The sequence below is a fragment of the Dromiciops gliroides genome, chromosome 3 (genome assembly GCF_019393635.1).
Source record: "Dromiciops gliroides isolate mDroGli1 chromosome 3, mDroGli1.pri, whole genome shotgun sequence".
Classification (NCBI taxonomy): Eukaryota; Metazoa; Chordata; class Mammalia; order Microbiotheria; family Microbiotheriidae; genus Dromiciops; species Dromiciops gliroides.
This window is the reverse complement of record NC_057863.1, coordinates 390,710,331-390,725,418: the sequence shown is the minus strand read 5'-3', so window position 1 is coordinate 390,725,418 and position 15,088 is coordinate 390,710,331. Positions and strand designations below refer to the sequence as shown.

The 15,088-nt window shown below is 39.6% G+C and overlaps 1 protein-coding gene across 1 annotated transcript in view; it reads left to right on the top strand.

Annotated features, from left to right (window-relative positions):
* TFCP2L1 (transcription factor CP2 like 1) overlaps positions 1-4,850 on the top strand; it is a 55,363-nt gene extending 50,513 nt beyond the window's left edge. Inside the window, exon 15 of the mRNA XM_043990796.1 lies at positions 1,353-4,850. Within this exon, the coding sequence (XP_043846731.1) occupies positions 1,353-1,399 (47 nt within the window). The 3' untranslated portion in view covers positions 1,400-4,850. The remainder of the gene's footprint in view (positions 1-1,352) is intronic.
* Positions 4,851-15,088: the final 10,238 nt, after the last annotated feature.

Here is a 15,088-nt window from a genome sequence, read left to right as displayed (position 1 = left end):
CAACCATTCAAAATCCTGGCCTGTGCATATGGCTTTCTAATGATGCATTCATAAGTGACTTGAAGCATCCAGTCATGTCTATTTCCATAAGTGATGTCATTGGTCTGAGAAAAGCCACAGCTTTTTTTGTTTAGCATATCTCTTCTGAATCAATCAAACTCTTGGGTGCTAAGAAGACTCCGTGTTTTGTTATGCTTTTTGGCCAGTAAGATCCTCTCTTAGGGACAGGTTAATTAAAATAGCCTAAAAATAAAGACCTTATAATTCCATAGATTTGACTCTAAACAACCAATAGTCCTCCTGTTCTGGTGAAGTCAAGCTATTGTACCTTTAATGACTGAGAGGGAGGGCCATCCCGGTGATGATAGCAGAGGCTCAGCAAGCATCCTGGAGATAATTTGGGAGACACCATTGGAAGCACATCCAACAATAATCCTTGTTATTTACTGCAGCCTAGCAAGAATAATTAAAAAAACAAAAAACGAAAACCTCCAACAAATGAAAATGTTATGTTTAGCCAACCTGCAAATTCTGCCCTATACCTTCCCACATGCAAACTGTATCATACACAATACCTACAGGGCTGGTGTCAGGAGCTTGTGACAAGGGTTTTTCTTGGGAGTGATGGAAGAGGAGGTAATGCCCTTTTGGAATTTTGCTCACAGGGCCCACATAATACATTTAGGACCTTAGCAGAATGTGATGACCTGATAAATAGTGTTGTAGTCTGTCGTTTCAGTTTTTAATATTTTTTCATGCCCTCATTCTAATTTCTGTATGCCATCTAGGTTTGCGGGCTCATGTTTAAGCTGGATATGTTTGGGGGGTTATTATTGATGAGCTGTGATATAATAGAAGACCAAAAGGGAAAGCTCCTTGGTTATTAGGAAATGCATGGAGGGAGTATCAGCCAATGTATCAATTCTTTCTACAACAGAAGGCTATGCCTACCATTAAAAAAAAACAACACAAGGCTAGCTCATGGTATTTAGCTTTTATAAATCAACTGAGAATCTGTTTTTTCTTTAAAAATTACTGACATCTTTTGTTTTTATGGCCCCTACATTTCCCTGTACATCTCCTCTTCCATTCCTCCCAAAAGAGAAAGGGAAAAAAACAATTTCATAAAACTAACCAGTGCATTGAAGATGCCTGATGTTGTAGGTAATATTCCTTCTGCAAAGAGGGAATGTGGGTTGGAGGGAGAGGATAGAGAGGTAACTTGTTATATCTCTACTTTGAGGTCAAACTTGATGATTGTAATTTCATAGCAGGGAATTTTGTTTTTCAACATATTCAATAATTTCTGTGGCCCTCTTCCTTGAAAAAGTCCATTTTTTTTTTTGTTGTAGCTGAAAGCAATGACGGCTACCACATCATCTTGAAATGCGGACTCTGAATGCCAGGATCCTTAGCCACATCAGACTCCAAGGCACCCCTTTCTTTTTCCCTTCTCCCCTCGATGTAGACATCACCCCAGCTGCAAAATACAGAGACTCGTTTGGAAAAAATCAAGCAAAAGCTCAAAGGGGACCACCACAACTACAGAAAACAGTGATGATGACAACTTGGCAGAGACAGAAGAAAGGACATTGTCCAGAAAATGTGCTCCTCTCCCTTCCCTCACTTCTCTGTCCTCCAGCCTTTTTAAGCATTCCCATCTTTGTTCATTGGCCCTGTCATTCTAGAATGAAAACAAACAAACAACAAACAACAGCACTCATTTTTTCTCTGAAACTAGCTCCTGGGGAGGAGCTTGGGTTTTAATTTTTTCCCCTTTGGATTTCTTGGCTTCCCTGTCTCCCAGTCCTGTTTCACATCAGTGCCTTCTTGTTGGCTAAGTGGATAGAATGGCTAAACTGCTGGATACTGGTGACTTGACCTGCTGAGTCCTTTTCAAGACTCCTAGAAATACTTTCCCTTTTCACTTTTTGGGGGGAATTCCTCTGCCTTTCGGGTCCTCTGGGATTTAATGATGTAACCGATATGGGTTCATTTGGTGTTGCTATCCTGTTTCTGTTTACTGTCCCTCCTTCCTTCCCTCCCCATCCCTGTTTCAAAATGATTTTGTACATTTTTAAAGTATGGTACATCCTTTCCCAGGGTATGCTTTGTTGCAGTTGCATCTTCACTCTGATATTTGTGAATGCCCCACTGTGTGTGTATTATCCACTATGCTCCTTGTAAAGATTTCAGGGCCCCCAGGGGTGAGGTTGAACCATTTTCTAAAGATTGCACAGCTAAAGAAAGTAGATGTTGACGTTCACAAAGGATAATTGAAATGGGGATCAAAGCATAGGCCACAGCCTAACCCTGTGGTTTATATGCTTTTAATTTCCTTTTCTTTTAAGTATTTGTGAGATTGGTGATGATGGGGAAAGGAAAGAGCCCTTGAATTTCTAGTTAACCCTGAAACAGTTTTGACAGGCATGGCACCAAAGTTCTTGGGTTTACATATAAAATTTAACTGGGAATCGACTTTTGTGAATATTATTGACTCTAGTAGGTTTGGTAAGATCCATTTTTTTCCATGTGCTACCTGTCACGGTTCTGACTTGTCTCATCTGCAAGGAAGAATTTGAAGCAATCCTGATGGAAGGCATGAAGGGACTAGATTTTTAAGGTCCTTTCTAATCCTTAGACCGTCAGTGAAATAATGCATGGGGCCCAAGTTTACCTCATGAAAATTCTAGCTCTTAGATCTGAGGTGGTTGGCAATTTGAATTGGGGTTTGGCAGAGTGGGATTGGATTCGACTTTTGTTTGTGAATGCTTTCTAGGACCCAGGGAGCCAGATTGTCTCAGGGCCTAAACTGTCTGGTTGTAAAGGGAATAAATACCTTTGGGATGCCTTATGTGAAACCACAGTACCTGCTATGCTGGTGGCTTGAGTTGGTGGTTGCTTTTGAGTTTGTTCTTTTTTCTTTCATTCAGATCACTTTTGATTCCATGTTCTTCATGACTTATAAAGTCAAGCCATACCTGATTGTGCCCTATGTTGTCCCTGTATCCTTTCTTCTTCTGTAGCTTATCTGAATAGAATATATCATTTTGTGGTGCTTTCAAAATTTTTTGGGGGGGGATTTTCACATCATTAATTCATCTGATTGTCACTAAAGATGCTTTGAAGTAGACTGAGGGCAGCTGTATTCCTCCCATTTGACAACTAGGAAAACTGAGACACAGATGAATTGTCTAAGGTCATTCAGTTAGTGGCAGAAGTGAGATTAGAACTGCAGCCTTCTGATTCCTGAACTGTGGCTCTTTTCAGTAGACCATCCAGTCAGTCAGCATTTATTAACTACCTATTATGTCAGAGACTTTGCTAGGCATTGGGCATTCAAATACAAAATGAAACAATTTCTACTCTTCAGGAGTGTAACAAGACACTTTACTCAAGGAGAAATAAAGGGTTGTTGTCCACGTGGGAAATCTGTGCCAAGCTGAGTGTCTCCTCACACCTACCCATATATATTTTCAGGTGGGTCAAGATATAATAATAAAATTTAACTATAAAAGGGTTTCATCTAATTCTGTTTAGGTTCAAAGCATTAAAGTCCGGAACTCATCTTCCTCTCTCCTAAAGCTGGCCACTAAGCAGAACAATCTAGAAAACTAACAATGGGAGCACAAGGCCCTTCCCTTCTAAAGGCATCACATCTGTCACTCATTCATGATGCTTTGCATTTAAAGAGCTCCTGGGTCCTTATAATTGAAGAAAATATTCAGAAGTGGAAAAATAATGCCAACTGAGACTATGTCCACACCTCTCCTTACTGAGTTTTTTGTTGTCGTTCAGTCATTTTCAGTCATGTCCAATTCTGTGCTCAGATGAGTAGTTCTGACTCTTGTTCCCCATGATGTTTATGCACCAGACATATAGGTGCCTGCTTGCGAGATCTGCCTCAATTTTATCCTATCTTGCCCTTCAGAGGGTTTTTTTTCCTCCTTTAGGACTTGCACCTTGAATAGCAAAGTGACTTGGATCCTTGAATAAAGGTAGCTGTAACTTTGGTAAGGTCAGGAGTCAGTGGGTGGGCTGGAATTGGAGCCCCCTCCCTCACCACAGAGAACGTGTTCCCTTTGGTGACCCCTTCCTTATTCTGCCTTAGGGGTTCTGGTGAAGAGTTATTAACCTGCTGTGAGCTCTCACCCATTCTGCTCACAAATCTCCCAAGTCAAGGGTTGCTTCAGGGGAGGGCCTGAATAACTAAATGTCAGAAAATCATTAACAGGTTAGAGTTGCCAAAAAGAGTAAAAAAAAGTGTTTTTTTCTTCTATTGACGTAGTCAGTGGTGCAGAGGGAAATAGCCCCCAGGTTATAGAAAAGGAAGAAAAGCATACAGGGAATAAAAAGTAAGAGGCAGGTAGATGGATGCCTCAGCAATAACAAGGTAACATCACATCTCTTCTTTCCTTGGTTAAATAGATAGTGTGTCTCTATATACATATATCTACAGGCATATTGGGGCTAATGCCCATTGTTCAGCTAACCTTAACTTTAGCCATTAAGACTTGGCTAATATGAAAGTTTTGGAAAACCAGCCCACCTTTGCTGCCTGGTCTTCAGTAAATTAACATGGGACAGCCTTAAAGAAAAAACAAAACAAAACAACAACCCAGAACAAAACACCTCATGGTATAAAAGAATTAGCAAGCCCCCTGTTTGCCTTTCAGAAACTTGACATTATTTAGGCATCGGATGGGGTTTGGACTTTAGATATTATTAGCCATTAGATATTATTAGCTTAAAATATATGCATACCTACTGGAGTATTTATACATGCCAGGCCTGATTTTTCCAAGAAGCCTGGCCTCTGTGTTACTGTTAACCAGGTCAGCTAGGGTTTTTTTTGGGGGGGGGGGGGGCGGGTTAAGTGACTTGCCCAGGGTCACACAGCTAGTAAGTGTCAAATGTCTGAGGCCGGATTTGAACTCAGGTCTTCCTGAATACAGGGCCGGTGCTCTATCCACTGTGTCACCTAGCTGTCCATTGCTAGTTATTTTTAAACCTATGTCCATGGGAGGAGAAATCACTGATTAAGACCACTCTTGGCTTTGCGGGAAGGATTCATTAGCCAGTCATTTCTCCAGGGCCCTGGACAGTGACCCTGAGCTCAAGCTTGTTGCTTTCTTAGCTTTGTTTCTGTTCTACAAGGGTCCTAACTATAGGAATCTATGTCTATGTATTAAATGCCATTTATATAATGCTTTATAAGTATTCTTATTTGGTCCTCACAGCAGCCTGATAGGTTGGTCCTACTGAATCCATTTTACATATGGGGAAACTCATGTGTTAAGTTTAAGTTCTGAGCGGGGTTGAGAGACTAGCCCAAGATTATCCAACTGGAAATTCCATAAGTAGCATTTGAACCTAGATATATCTTGTCTTGGTGTTTGTCTAACGGTGTTTTCTACTGGTACCAGACTTCCTTTGATTAGCAAAAAGTAAAAGTATACACACCTGCACTTACTCAGGGCAGAATGTTTTGTGAGAAAAGCGCCCACCCTCCAACTCCAATTCTTATTCCACTTCCAATGGAGCTGTCAGTTTCTAAATTTTTTAACCAGATCAACCCCTGACTGATCTTTGATGAATGGGAGACTTTAGGTCAAATGCTTTCTAGTGACTTAAGGTGTGAATTCAGAAAGAGTTTTATTGTAGTTTTCAGGAAATCAATAGGCCTCTGAAACACAGGATACAACTGAATGTATCTGTCAGTAAACTCTCAAAGGATTCTTCAGTCATCAGTCACAAGGACTGGACTCGACCACTCAATTTGTAGACACCAAGCCATTTTTTTGAGCTGAAGATTGCTCCAGGCCACCTAAGTCTGAAATGTCTGGTTTTTTGTTTTGTTTTGTTTGCTTTTTTGTGGGGTGGGGCGTGGAGGGGAGTAGGGAAGGGGGAGAAGAATTGCATTTAGGACTTGGGGAGGCAGTTTATATAACATTTAACCTTTTTCTTTTGGGGGAGCTTATATATTTAACAAAAAAATGAGATTAAGACAGTATAAATCAGTTGCAATTCTTTCTTAGTAGCATTTTAATTTGGCAGTCATCAAAATGTGTGTATGAATATATATATATTCATATGTATGTAATATATGCACATATTATATGTGACATACTCTTTGTGTGTGTGTGTGTGTGTGTGTGTGTGTATATAAAAAATGTTTTTTGCTTAGGGTTCAGTTTTCTCTCTTGATCTTTCCCCACCACAAACTAGTTAAGGCAGATTTTTGAAAAATGAAAGACAGCTAAAAATAGTGGGAGAAAGACTTGGATTCAACACCTACCCCTGACATAGTATGGCCCTAGGCAAGTCACTTGACCCTGCAGCCCTAGGAAATGCTCCAGGAATATGTTTCAAAGAAGAACTATACTGATAGTTTTCCTCACTATACTGATAAAATCTAGAAAGGTCCTGTCCCTATTCTTGTCTTAAATAAATAAAATTAGAACCACAGAAAGGTTGTGATTTTCCCAAAGTCCTTACTACTGTTTCTCAGACCAAACACTTAGATTCTATTTTTGTTCTTATCCCATCATAGAAAGTGAAAACACACCCCTGTGTAGTATGATTGGGTTATAAAATATTCTGAAAAAGTTTGGGTACTCTATTCACTTTGACCCCAAAGGTTTTTTTTTTTTTAATGTGTTTGTTTTCTTTAGTTTAGTTTTTGTTTTTCTTTTCTGGTTTCCTGGAAAGAAGATTGAAGGCCTTGGAATTTTCTGAATACTGGGGCTAGTCCATTGCTTGGACTAGCAATGTCCAAATCCTACTAGTCACTTGCAAGAGTAGAGGACCCTTGGAAGATATTCTAGTAGAACAGGGCCTTGCCCAGCTGTCACTGCTCCCTCCCTCAAGCCACTCCAATGCAAAATTCACCTAATTGACAATTTCTCCTTTTGCTTCTTATTTGTAAGAAAATTCCTGTTACAGTAGTACACAATGGAGCCTTGGTGCAGTACCCATTGGAAAATGAGATGTGATAGAAAGCATTAGCAAACCCAAGGTCTGTGGATGAAGTTATTTCAACCTGTTTGGAAACTACCAAACCCTTAACTATGGCATAGGAGAAATAGCTTGATGAATGAAATGTATCTAGGCACTTATTCTAACCTCACTTTCTACACTTTTTTTTTTTTTTTGGTAAGGCAGTTGGGGTTAAGTGACTTGCCCAGGATCACACAGCTAGTAAGTGTCAAGTGTCTGAGGCCAGATTTGAACTCAGGTACTCCTGACTCCAGGGCCGGTGCTCTATCCACTGTGCCACCTAGCTGCCCCCACTTTCTACACTTTCATTAGATATCATGCATGCATCCTGATGATGTTCTTTGGCTATGTGGGTATGTAGGATAAACTTCTGACTTTCCACCATGGAAACATACCTGTTCTGTGTCCTATTTCCTCCAGACTCTGCTGTCTCTTAGGCTAAGGGAGGTCCTCTGATAAACTGATGCAACTGTGTTAATGAGAGAGGGGCTAAAATCAAAATGACCTCTCTCTTGTGCATTTTAAATACCACTTAGGGACAAGACCCCCCTGCCTTTATTGCCCAACCCAAAGGAGTGATGAGTGCAAATCGCACCTCAGTCACTCGGAGACCTGCGTTTCCAGTCCAGATTTTGCTAACAAATTTACTTATTAAATTTAAAATGAATAATAATAAATTTAATAAAGATGATCTGGGCAGGTCGCTTTTCCACTCTGAGACTCCACTTCAATGTAGGTAAAATGAGATTGGATTAAATGACTTTCAAGGATCCCTTCAACTCTTAGTATTATTCTGTAGTTTTAATTGTGTACATTTCAACACAGATAGGAAGAAAGAATGGTGCCATGACTTGGGATAGGAGAATGGGGGGCACGCCTTTTTTCATTAAGTATTTTATTGCGCTCTTACCATGTGCCAGGCCCTGTCCTAACTACTGGGGATACAAAGATGGGCAAAAGACAGTCCTTGGTCTCTAGGGGCTTGTAGTTTAACTATGTCCCTTAGGGCCTTCTTCAGACAAAAACCTAAGCAGCTCCCTTCAGTCCCTAGGTACGTCCTGGCTATCTGAGGGAAGACACAGTCATTCCAAGGAAAAAAGGCCCTAATCAGCGAATGTGTTATCTTTTTTTTTTCCTTTTTTTGGATGGGATGTGTCCGGAGGTTCTTTTAAACAAGAGCCTTACAAAGGACAATCTAGGTATGGTCCCTCCCCCTTCCTTGCATTACTGGGCTAGATCTTGATAAGATTTAGCTGGAGAACCTACTTGGAATAGCCCTCATTTACCTTTTAATGCTACTGTGACCCCTTAGTATAATTTAAATTCTTTTGCTTCTTTCCCAGTGCTGTCCTCTCCATGTGAACGGATAAGGATTCTTTGTAAATGTTACCTTTCCATATAATGCAGCCCTTATTACTAGGCTGTAAGTGAGGGAAGGATTTTGGACCTGAGATATGTAGTGTGTTACCTCTGTATTAACATATTAAATATGTCCCTGTATGTGTATTCTAGCCACTTTAACTTCTAGTTAGCACCATTTATTGACTTTTAAGTAGTTGTTGCTTTTGTACTCAGGAGGTAGCTTACAGTTACTTCTCGTCTTTGAACAGAACTCATTCCGAAGTTGTGCCTTACTGCGAATTGGTTTAAACGATGTGCCTTTATGAATACAGCTTTGCTTCTAAGAGAATTCCTATGGTCCTATAAGCTAGTTTACGGAAGATTTTCGGTTCAGTACCATTTGGAAGCAAAGGGATTTTGGGAAAGTTCAGGCAAATCAACCAAAAGCCTGGAATTAATCTGAACCAGCCGTGAAGACGTCCCTATTTCAGGTAGACAGTGGGCAGCTAGCTTATTTATCCCTTTATACCGACCATCTTGTCTGCATCTTCAGAATTTCCAGAGTTAAGTTGAAAATGTATCTGGGTGGCCCTGTTACTGAAAATAATTTTAAGTGGTAATTTCTTTTTAAGCACTACTTGCCTAGATGTTATTGTGATTGTAAAAGGTCACTGGATACCACACTCGTTGAAGGAAACATTGCTTAGGGATGTTTGATTTAGGGCAAATAAAAGAAGGGAGATTCGTTTTCCCTTCTGTTCTTTCCTTTTTAACATTGGTTAAAGTGTTATCTAATATTTGTAATATTAGTAATATCTAATGTGTGTATTTCAAATTATTGCATTTCTTTATAATTCTTTAAGCCATTAACTCTGTTCTTCCCATTTTCATTGGATGTGGTATTTGCCTTGCTTTCCTGTCCCCTTATTAGTAAGTAGCCTTTTTCAGTTTGTTTCATTTAGGTGATTCTCTTCCAAAGGGCTGTGGAAACCTCTCTCTTCCCTGGAGATTCAACCATTAGATCAAGGTGACTTTACCAGTCCAGTAGATGCGACTGAGAAAGGGCACATGAAAAGTGGAGAATGGAGACTAAAGTATAAATAGTCATCATACTGCCACGTTGTTTTTGTACGTGAAATAAAGCATATTTTGCACTGGCTTATTGTACTGTTGTGCAGAAGAGAAATCTCTATCTGGAATCTGTGCTTCAGTCAAAATGCAAATAAAATTTAATTTGTAAGAAATCCCTGTGGTCCAAGGCTCTTGTATCTTGAAGTTTGGTAAGTGGGTGGATCTTTTGGTATATTTGCACAGTGCTTATCCCTAGAGAGCACGAAGGCTAACATCACTAGGCAGGCATGACTCTGAGCTGACTTTGTGCCTCCTCAGAATGCTATGCATTCAAAGCCCTCCCTCATGTAGTTCCAGTTTAACATAACCAGCTATTCCCCTCATTCACACAAGTCCATTCCCTGTTCCCTGAACATGTTTTATGCATTCCTGCCTACATTCCTATTGCTTTGACTTCTGAAATGCATCCTCCACATCCCCACACCTTTCAGCTTATATGAATTCTACTCATCCTTCAAATTCTACCTCCATGAAGTTTTCTGTGACCACCATATACCAGTTCATGGTGATTTCTCCTTCCTCTGAATTGGAAAGAATATGAGACTAGGAAGGCAGCATGAAACACTGGATAGGAATCTTAATTTCACCAATAACTTGCTATGTAAGCTCTGGATAAGCCATTTAAGATTTCTAGGTCTCACTTTCCTCATCTATAGAATGGGGGTGGGGAGTTGGGCATATTGGTTATAAATTTTTATGATTCTAAGGCCAGTTGTATCAATGCAACTTTCTTAGATGCCTCTACTTCATTCCAGGGTAACCTGCCCTTTTATCTCTCAAGCCATTTATTGTCTAAGCTATTTTAACAGTGCCATTAATTTGGTGCTTATTGTTATGGATTACTAAATAATATTTGCTGACTGATGGCTACAAGCAACTCTTTGAAATAGGCTTTAATCAGCACTTTCAACCTATAGGCCACCTATTAAAAGAACTTTGTTCTCCAGAAAACACCATAACTCTCTATGGGCTCTGAGGAGTTAAGGCAATTCCTAAAGTGTCTTCTACTTAGCATTGCAAGAGTGAACTTGATATAAAAACTACCAAACTTTCTCGCTGAATTGCAAACCATCCCTTTGCATTGCATATAATAGATGTCAGGTCAGCGCTTTCCCAGTGAGCAGATATAAATGTAAGTGTCCATCTGATGATGCCCCCTTTCCCTAAACAGTAATAATTGCTCATATTTATGATACTTTGAAGTTTCCAAAGCACTTTCCTCATGATGATCCCATAAGGTAGGGAGTGAAAATATTGTATGCATCCTACCTCCTACCCCTTAGGACTTCCAGGCTTTACATCTATTTTGTACCTGATATGTGTTATCTTCCCCAATTAGAATGTGAGCTCCTTGAGAGCAGGAACTATCTCACTTTTTCTACTTATGTCACCAGCACTTAGCACAGTAAATGCATAATGTTTTTACATTCATTCATTTATGGAAATAGAGTCTCTGAAAGGATCTGAAATGAAAAAATGAAAAGTGAATATACTATTAATAAAGATGAAATTAAAGCAATTATAAGGAGTTATTTTGCCTAATTATATGCCAATCAATTTAACAATTTTAGTGAAATGGTAGAATATTTACAAAAATATAAATTGCTTAGATTAGCAGGAGAAGAAATAACATATCTAAATAGACCTATTTTAGAAAAAAATTGAACAGGCCATAATGAGCTTCCTAAGAAAAAAGCACCAGGACCAGGTGGATTTACAAGTTAATTTTATCAGATATTTAAAGATAAATTAATTCCAGTATCAAATAAATTATCTGGAATAATAGGCAAAGGAGGGATCCTACCAAACTACTTTTATGAAACAAATATGATACAGGTACCCAAACCAGGAAGAGTAAAACCAGAGAAAGAAAATTATAGACCAACTTCATTAATAAATATGGATGCAAAAATCCTAAATAAAATATTAGCTGAAATATTACAGTAATATATTTCAACTTCTCTGCATACAGTTGTGGTTTGGTGTTTTTTGTGTGTTTTGTTTTTTTTTTTGTTACTCAATCTTTTTTTTTTTTAAGTGAGGCAATTGGGGTTAAGTGACTTGCCCAGGGTCACACAGCTAGTAAGTGTTAAGTGTCTGAGGTCATATTTGAACTCAGGTACTCCTGACTCCAGGGCCGGTGCTCTATCCACTGCACCACCTAGCTGCCCCTACTCAATCATTTTTAGTTATCTGACTCTTTGTGATCCCATTTGGGGTTTTCTTGGCAAAGATACTGGAATGATTGGCCATTTCCTTCTCCAGCTTATTTTACAGATGAGAAAGTGAGGCAAATAGGGTTAAATGACTTGCCCAGGGTTACAAAGCTAGTAAGTGTGTTAGGCCAGATTTGAACTCAGGAAGATGGGTCTTCCTGACTCCAGGTCCGGCACTCTAACTACTTCGCCATCTAGCTGCCCAATTATAGTCTTACAGAGTTGCCTAGAAAGCATAGAGAGGTTGAATAATTTGCCCAAACCTGGTTTTAGTAGAACCAGTCTATGTGAGAAAGGAAACTTGAACCTGGATCATCCGGATGTCAAAGATGGCTCCTTATGTACTCACTATGCTGTCTCTCTCCCTTTGGAAGGGACATAGTTTTTGAGGGTGACAGAAGTGGATTCTCATGGGCAGTTAGGTGGCACAGTAGATAGAACACTGGCCCTGGATTCAGGAAGACCTGAGTTTAAATCCGGCCTCAGACACTTGACACTTACTAACTGTGTGACCCTGGGCAAGTCACTTAACCCCAATTGCCTCGCCAAAAAAAAAAAAAAAAAGACAGTAATGGATTCTCTTTGACTATGGTGGATTCTGTGAACTCTTTTTGATTATTGGTATGGGTACCAGTCAACTCCTATCATGGTCCAGGTACTATGCTGAGCAGTGGAGAGAAAGAAGGGCAAAAAACCATTCCCTTCTCTCAAGGAGCTCACAGTCTAATGAGGTGGACAACTATGTGCAAATAAGCACTTAGCACAATGCCTGGCACAGAGTAAGTGATTAATAAGTAATGAAATAAGATATAGATAGGATAAATTGGCAGTAGTTTCAGAAGATACCAAGATTAAAAACTGAGAAAGGAATCTTGCAGAAAGTAGGGCTTCAGAGAAGGGGATGATGAGATAAGTTGATATATAGTTTTTTGTTTTATGTAAGCATATAATCTTCAGGATCTACTCCAAGCTTGGGTCATCATCCTAAAGATCACAGGATCATTAGAGCCAGGTTATGGGATCATTAAATCATCGGGCCACTGGAGCCAGAAGTAAACTAGAAGTTTTCTCAAAATGTGGTCTGGAGATCTCTAAGAGTCCTTGAGACCCTTTCAGCAAAGCATGAGGTCGAAACCATTTTTATAATAATTCTAAGGTCTTTTAATTTCTAATGTGGTAAATATCAAGAGCTATAACTCACATAAAAATTATTTGAGAGAAATCCTCAATAATTCCTAAGACTGTAAATGGGCTATGAAACCAAAAAGTTAGCGAATTGTTGATCTAGCCTATCTCCTTTACATTAAAGATGAAGAGATTGACTAAGGTCAGTCATGCTATCAGAATTGGAGTTTAGCTCTTCTCCATGTCCAGTACTCTCTCATTTATATCATATGTGGAAAGTGATTGATTCTCTCCCTCTCTCTCTCTCTCTCTGTATTTCTCTCTATGTCTCTGTCTCTGTCTGTCTGTCTCTCTTTCTGTCTCCATCCATCCATCCATCCATCCATCCACCTGGAAATTTTAAAAGAAGTGTCTGAAGTCTGATCCCAGGATGTATCTTGTTAGTGTAATGATTGGAATGACGCCACCTGCTGGAGACTTACTGTAGAAGAGTTCCGCCCATGAAGCGAAGGTCTTTGAGGGCAAGACCAGGAGTCTTTTCTTTGGCGTCACTGATGAGGGCTAGTGGGAGGAGGAAGGAAGAGACTGGTGCTCAGTCTCACACTCTCTTTCTTTTGGACTCTGGTGGAGAGTGGAGCAAGAAATGTGCTCTCCCTTTAATAGATAGGAATCTAGGCCTTTCTCTCTCTTTACCAAATTCTTATTCTCCTTAATAAATGCTTAAAAGTCTAACTCTTGCTAAAGCTTATAATTTATTGGCGACCACTCATTAGATATTTTAGACAGTTTAGCTAGAATTTTAGCCCTTAACATTAGCTAATAGCTAATAATAGCTAGCATTTATTTTTCCCACCTGACTGCATTTATTTTGAACTTCTTTGACTTCTCCCTCATTCCCCCAATGCAGGATAACTACCCCCCACCCCCTTTTAAATCTTCTTTTGCTGTTGTTTTCCCTATTAGATTATAAGATCTTTGAGGGCAGGGACTATCTTCTTTTTTGTATCTGTGTCCTCAGTGTTTAGCATAATGCCTGGCACATAGTAGGTGCTTAGTAAATGCTTATTAATTATTTATATAGTGCTTTAAGGTTTGCAAAGCACTTTACAACTATGATTTCATTTGATACAACAATCATGGAACATAGGTGCTATTATTTATCCCTACTTTATGAATGAGTAAATGGAAACAGACAGTAATTAAGTGACTTGCCCAGGGTCACACAGCTAGGAAGTGTCCAAAGCCAGATTTGAATGCAGGTGTTACTGTCTCTGGGCCCAGCACTCTAGGCACTGGGCCATCTAATTGCCTCTCAAGTTCCTCCTGAAGAGTAGGAATCCTGTCATTTCTCCCCATTCCCACCCCCAAACACAACTTCTGAATCTTCTGTCCTGGTTGGAGACCATTAGTGTAAAGCACAGGTCAAACCCATGGCCCACAACACTCCCAAGTGCTGGCCAAACCAGATGTAAATGTAATCAGCAAATATTGAACAAAATAAATAAAAATAAAATAAAACATGCATAGCATTACATTTTAAAACTGTCAATATGCAACCCACAGGGATCCTTATATACTGACCAATTTCTATTAGAGTTTGACACCACTGGTCATTAATTTTATGTGAGAGGTAGTGCCCAGAATTGATTCTCTGAGGTCTGCAAAGCCCTTTGTTAAATAGAAGCTTAGAATGTGAGACTTGGAGTCAGGAAGGAAAGGAACAAACATTTATTAAGCACCTACTATGAGCCAGGCACATTCTAAGCCCTCTCTAAATATTTTCTTATCTGATCCTCAAAATAACCTTGTGGGATTTGTACTATTATTTTAAATGAGGCACCGAGGCAAACAATGACTTGTCTAAACTCACACAGGTTAGTGTCTGAGGCTGGATTGGAATTCAGGTCTTTCTGACTTTCAAGTCTAGGATTCTATGCACTGCACCATGTCTGCCCCAGGAAGGAAGACTTGGGCTCAAATTCTGACTCTGATACTTCCAAATGAGGCAACCCTGGCTAAGTCACTTATCTTCTTTGCATCTAAGATTCCTTCCAGCACCAAATTTGTGATATTTTGAAACAGAGTTGTGAGCTTTCCAGTGATTGACAGTTTCCAGGCAACCTTACTTTGGAGCAATTTACTCTGGTTTGGGGAGCAGAAGGGTATTCTCCTTTACTACAGGCCTTCAAGCAAACATTAGATGACCACTTGTTGCTTTTATTGTGGGAATTCTTATTAAGATATGGGCCATTGTCATCCTTGCAACTCAGATTTCT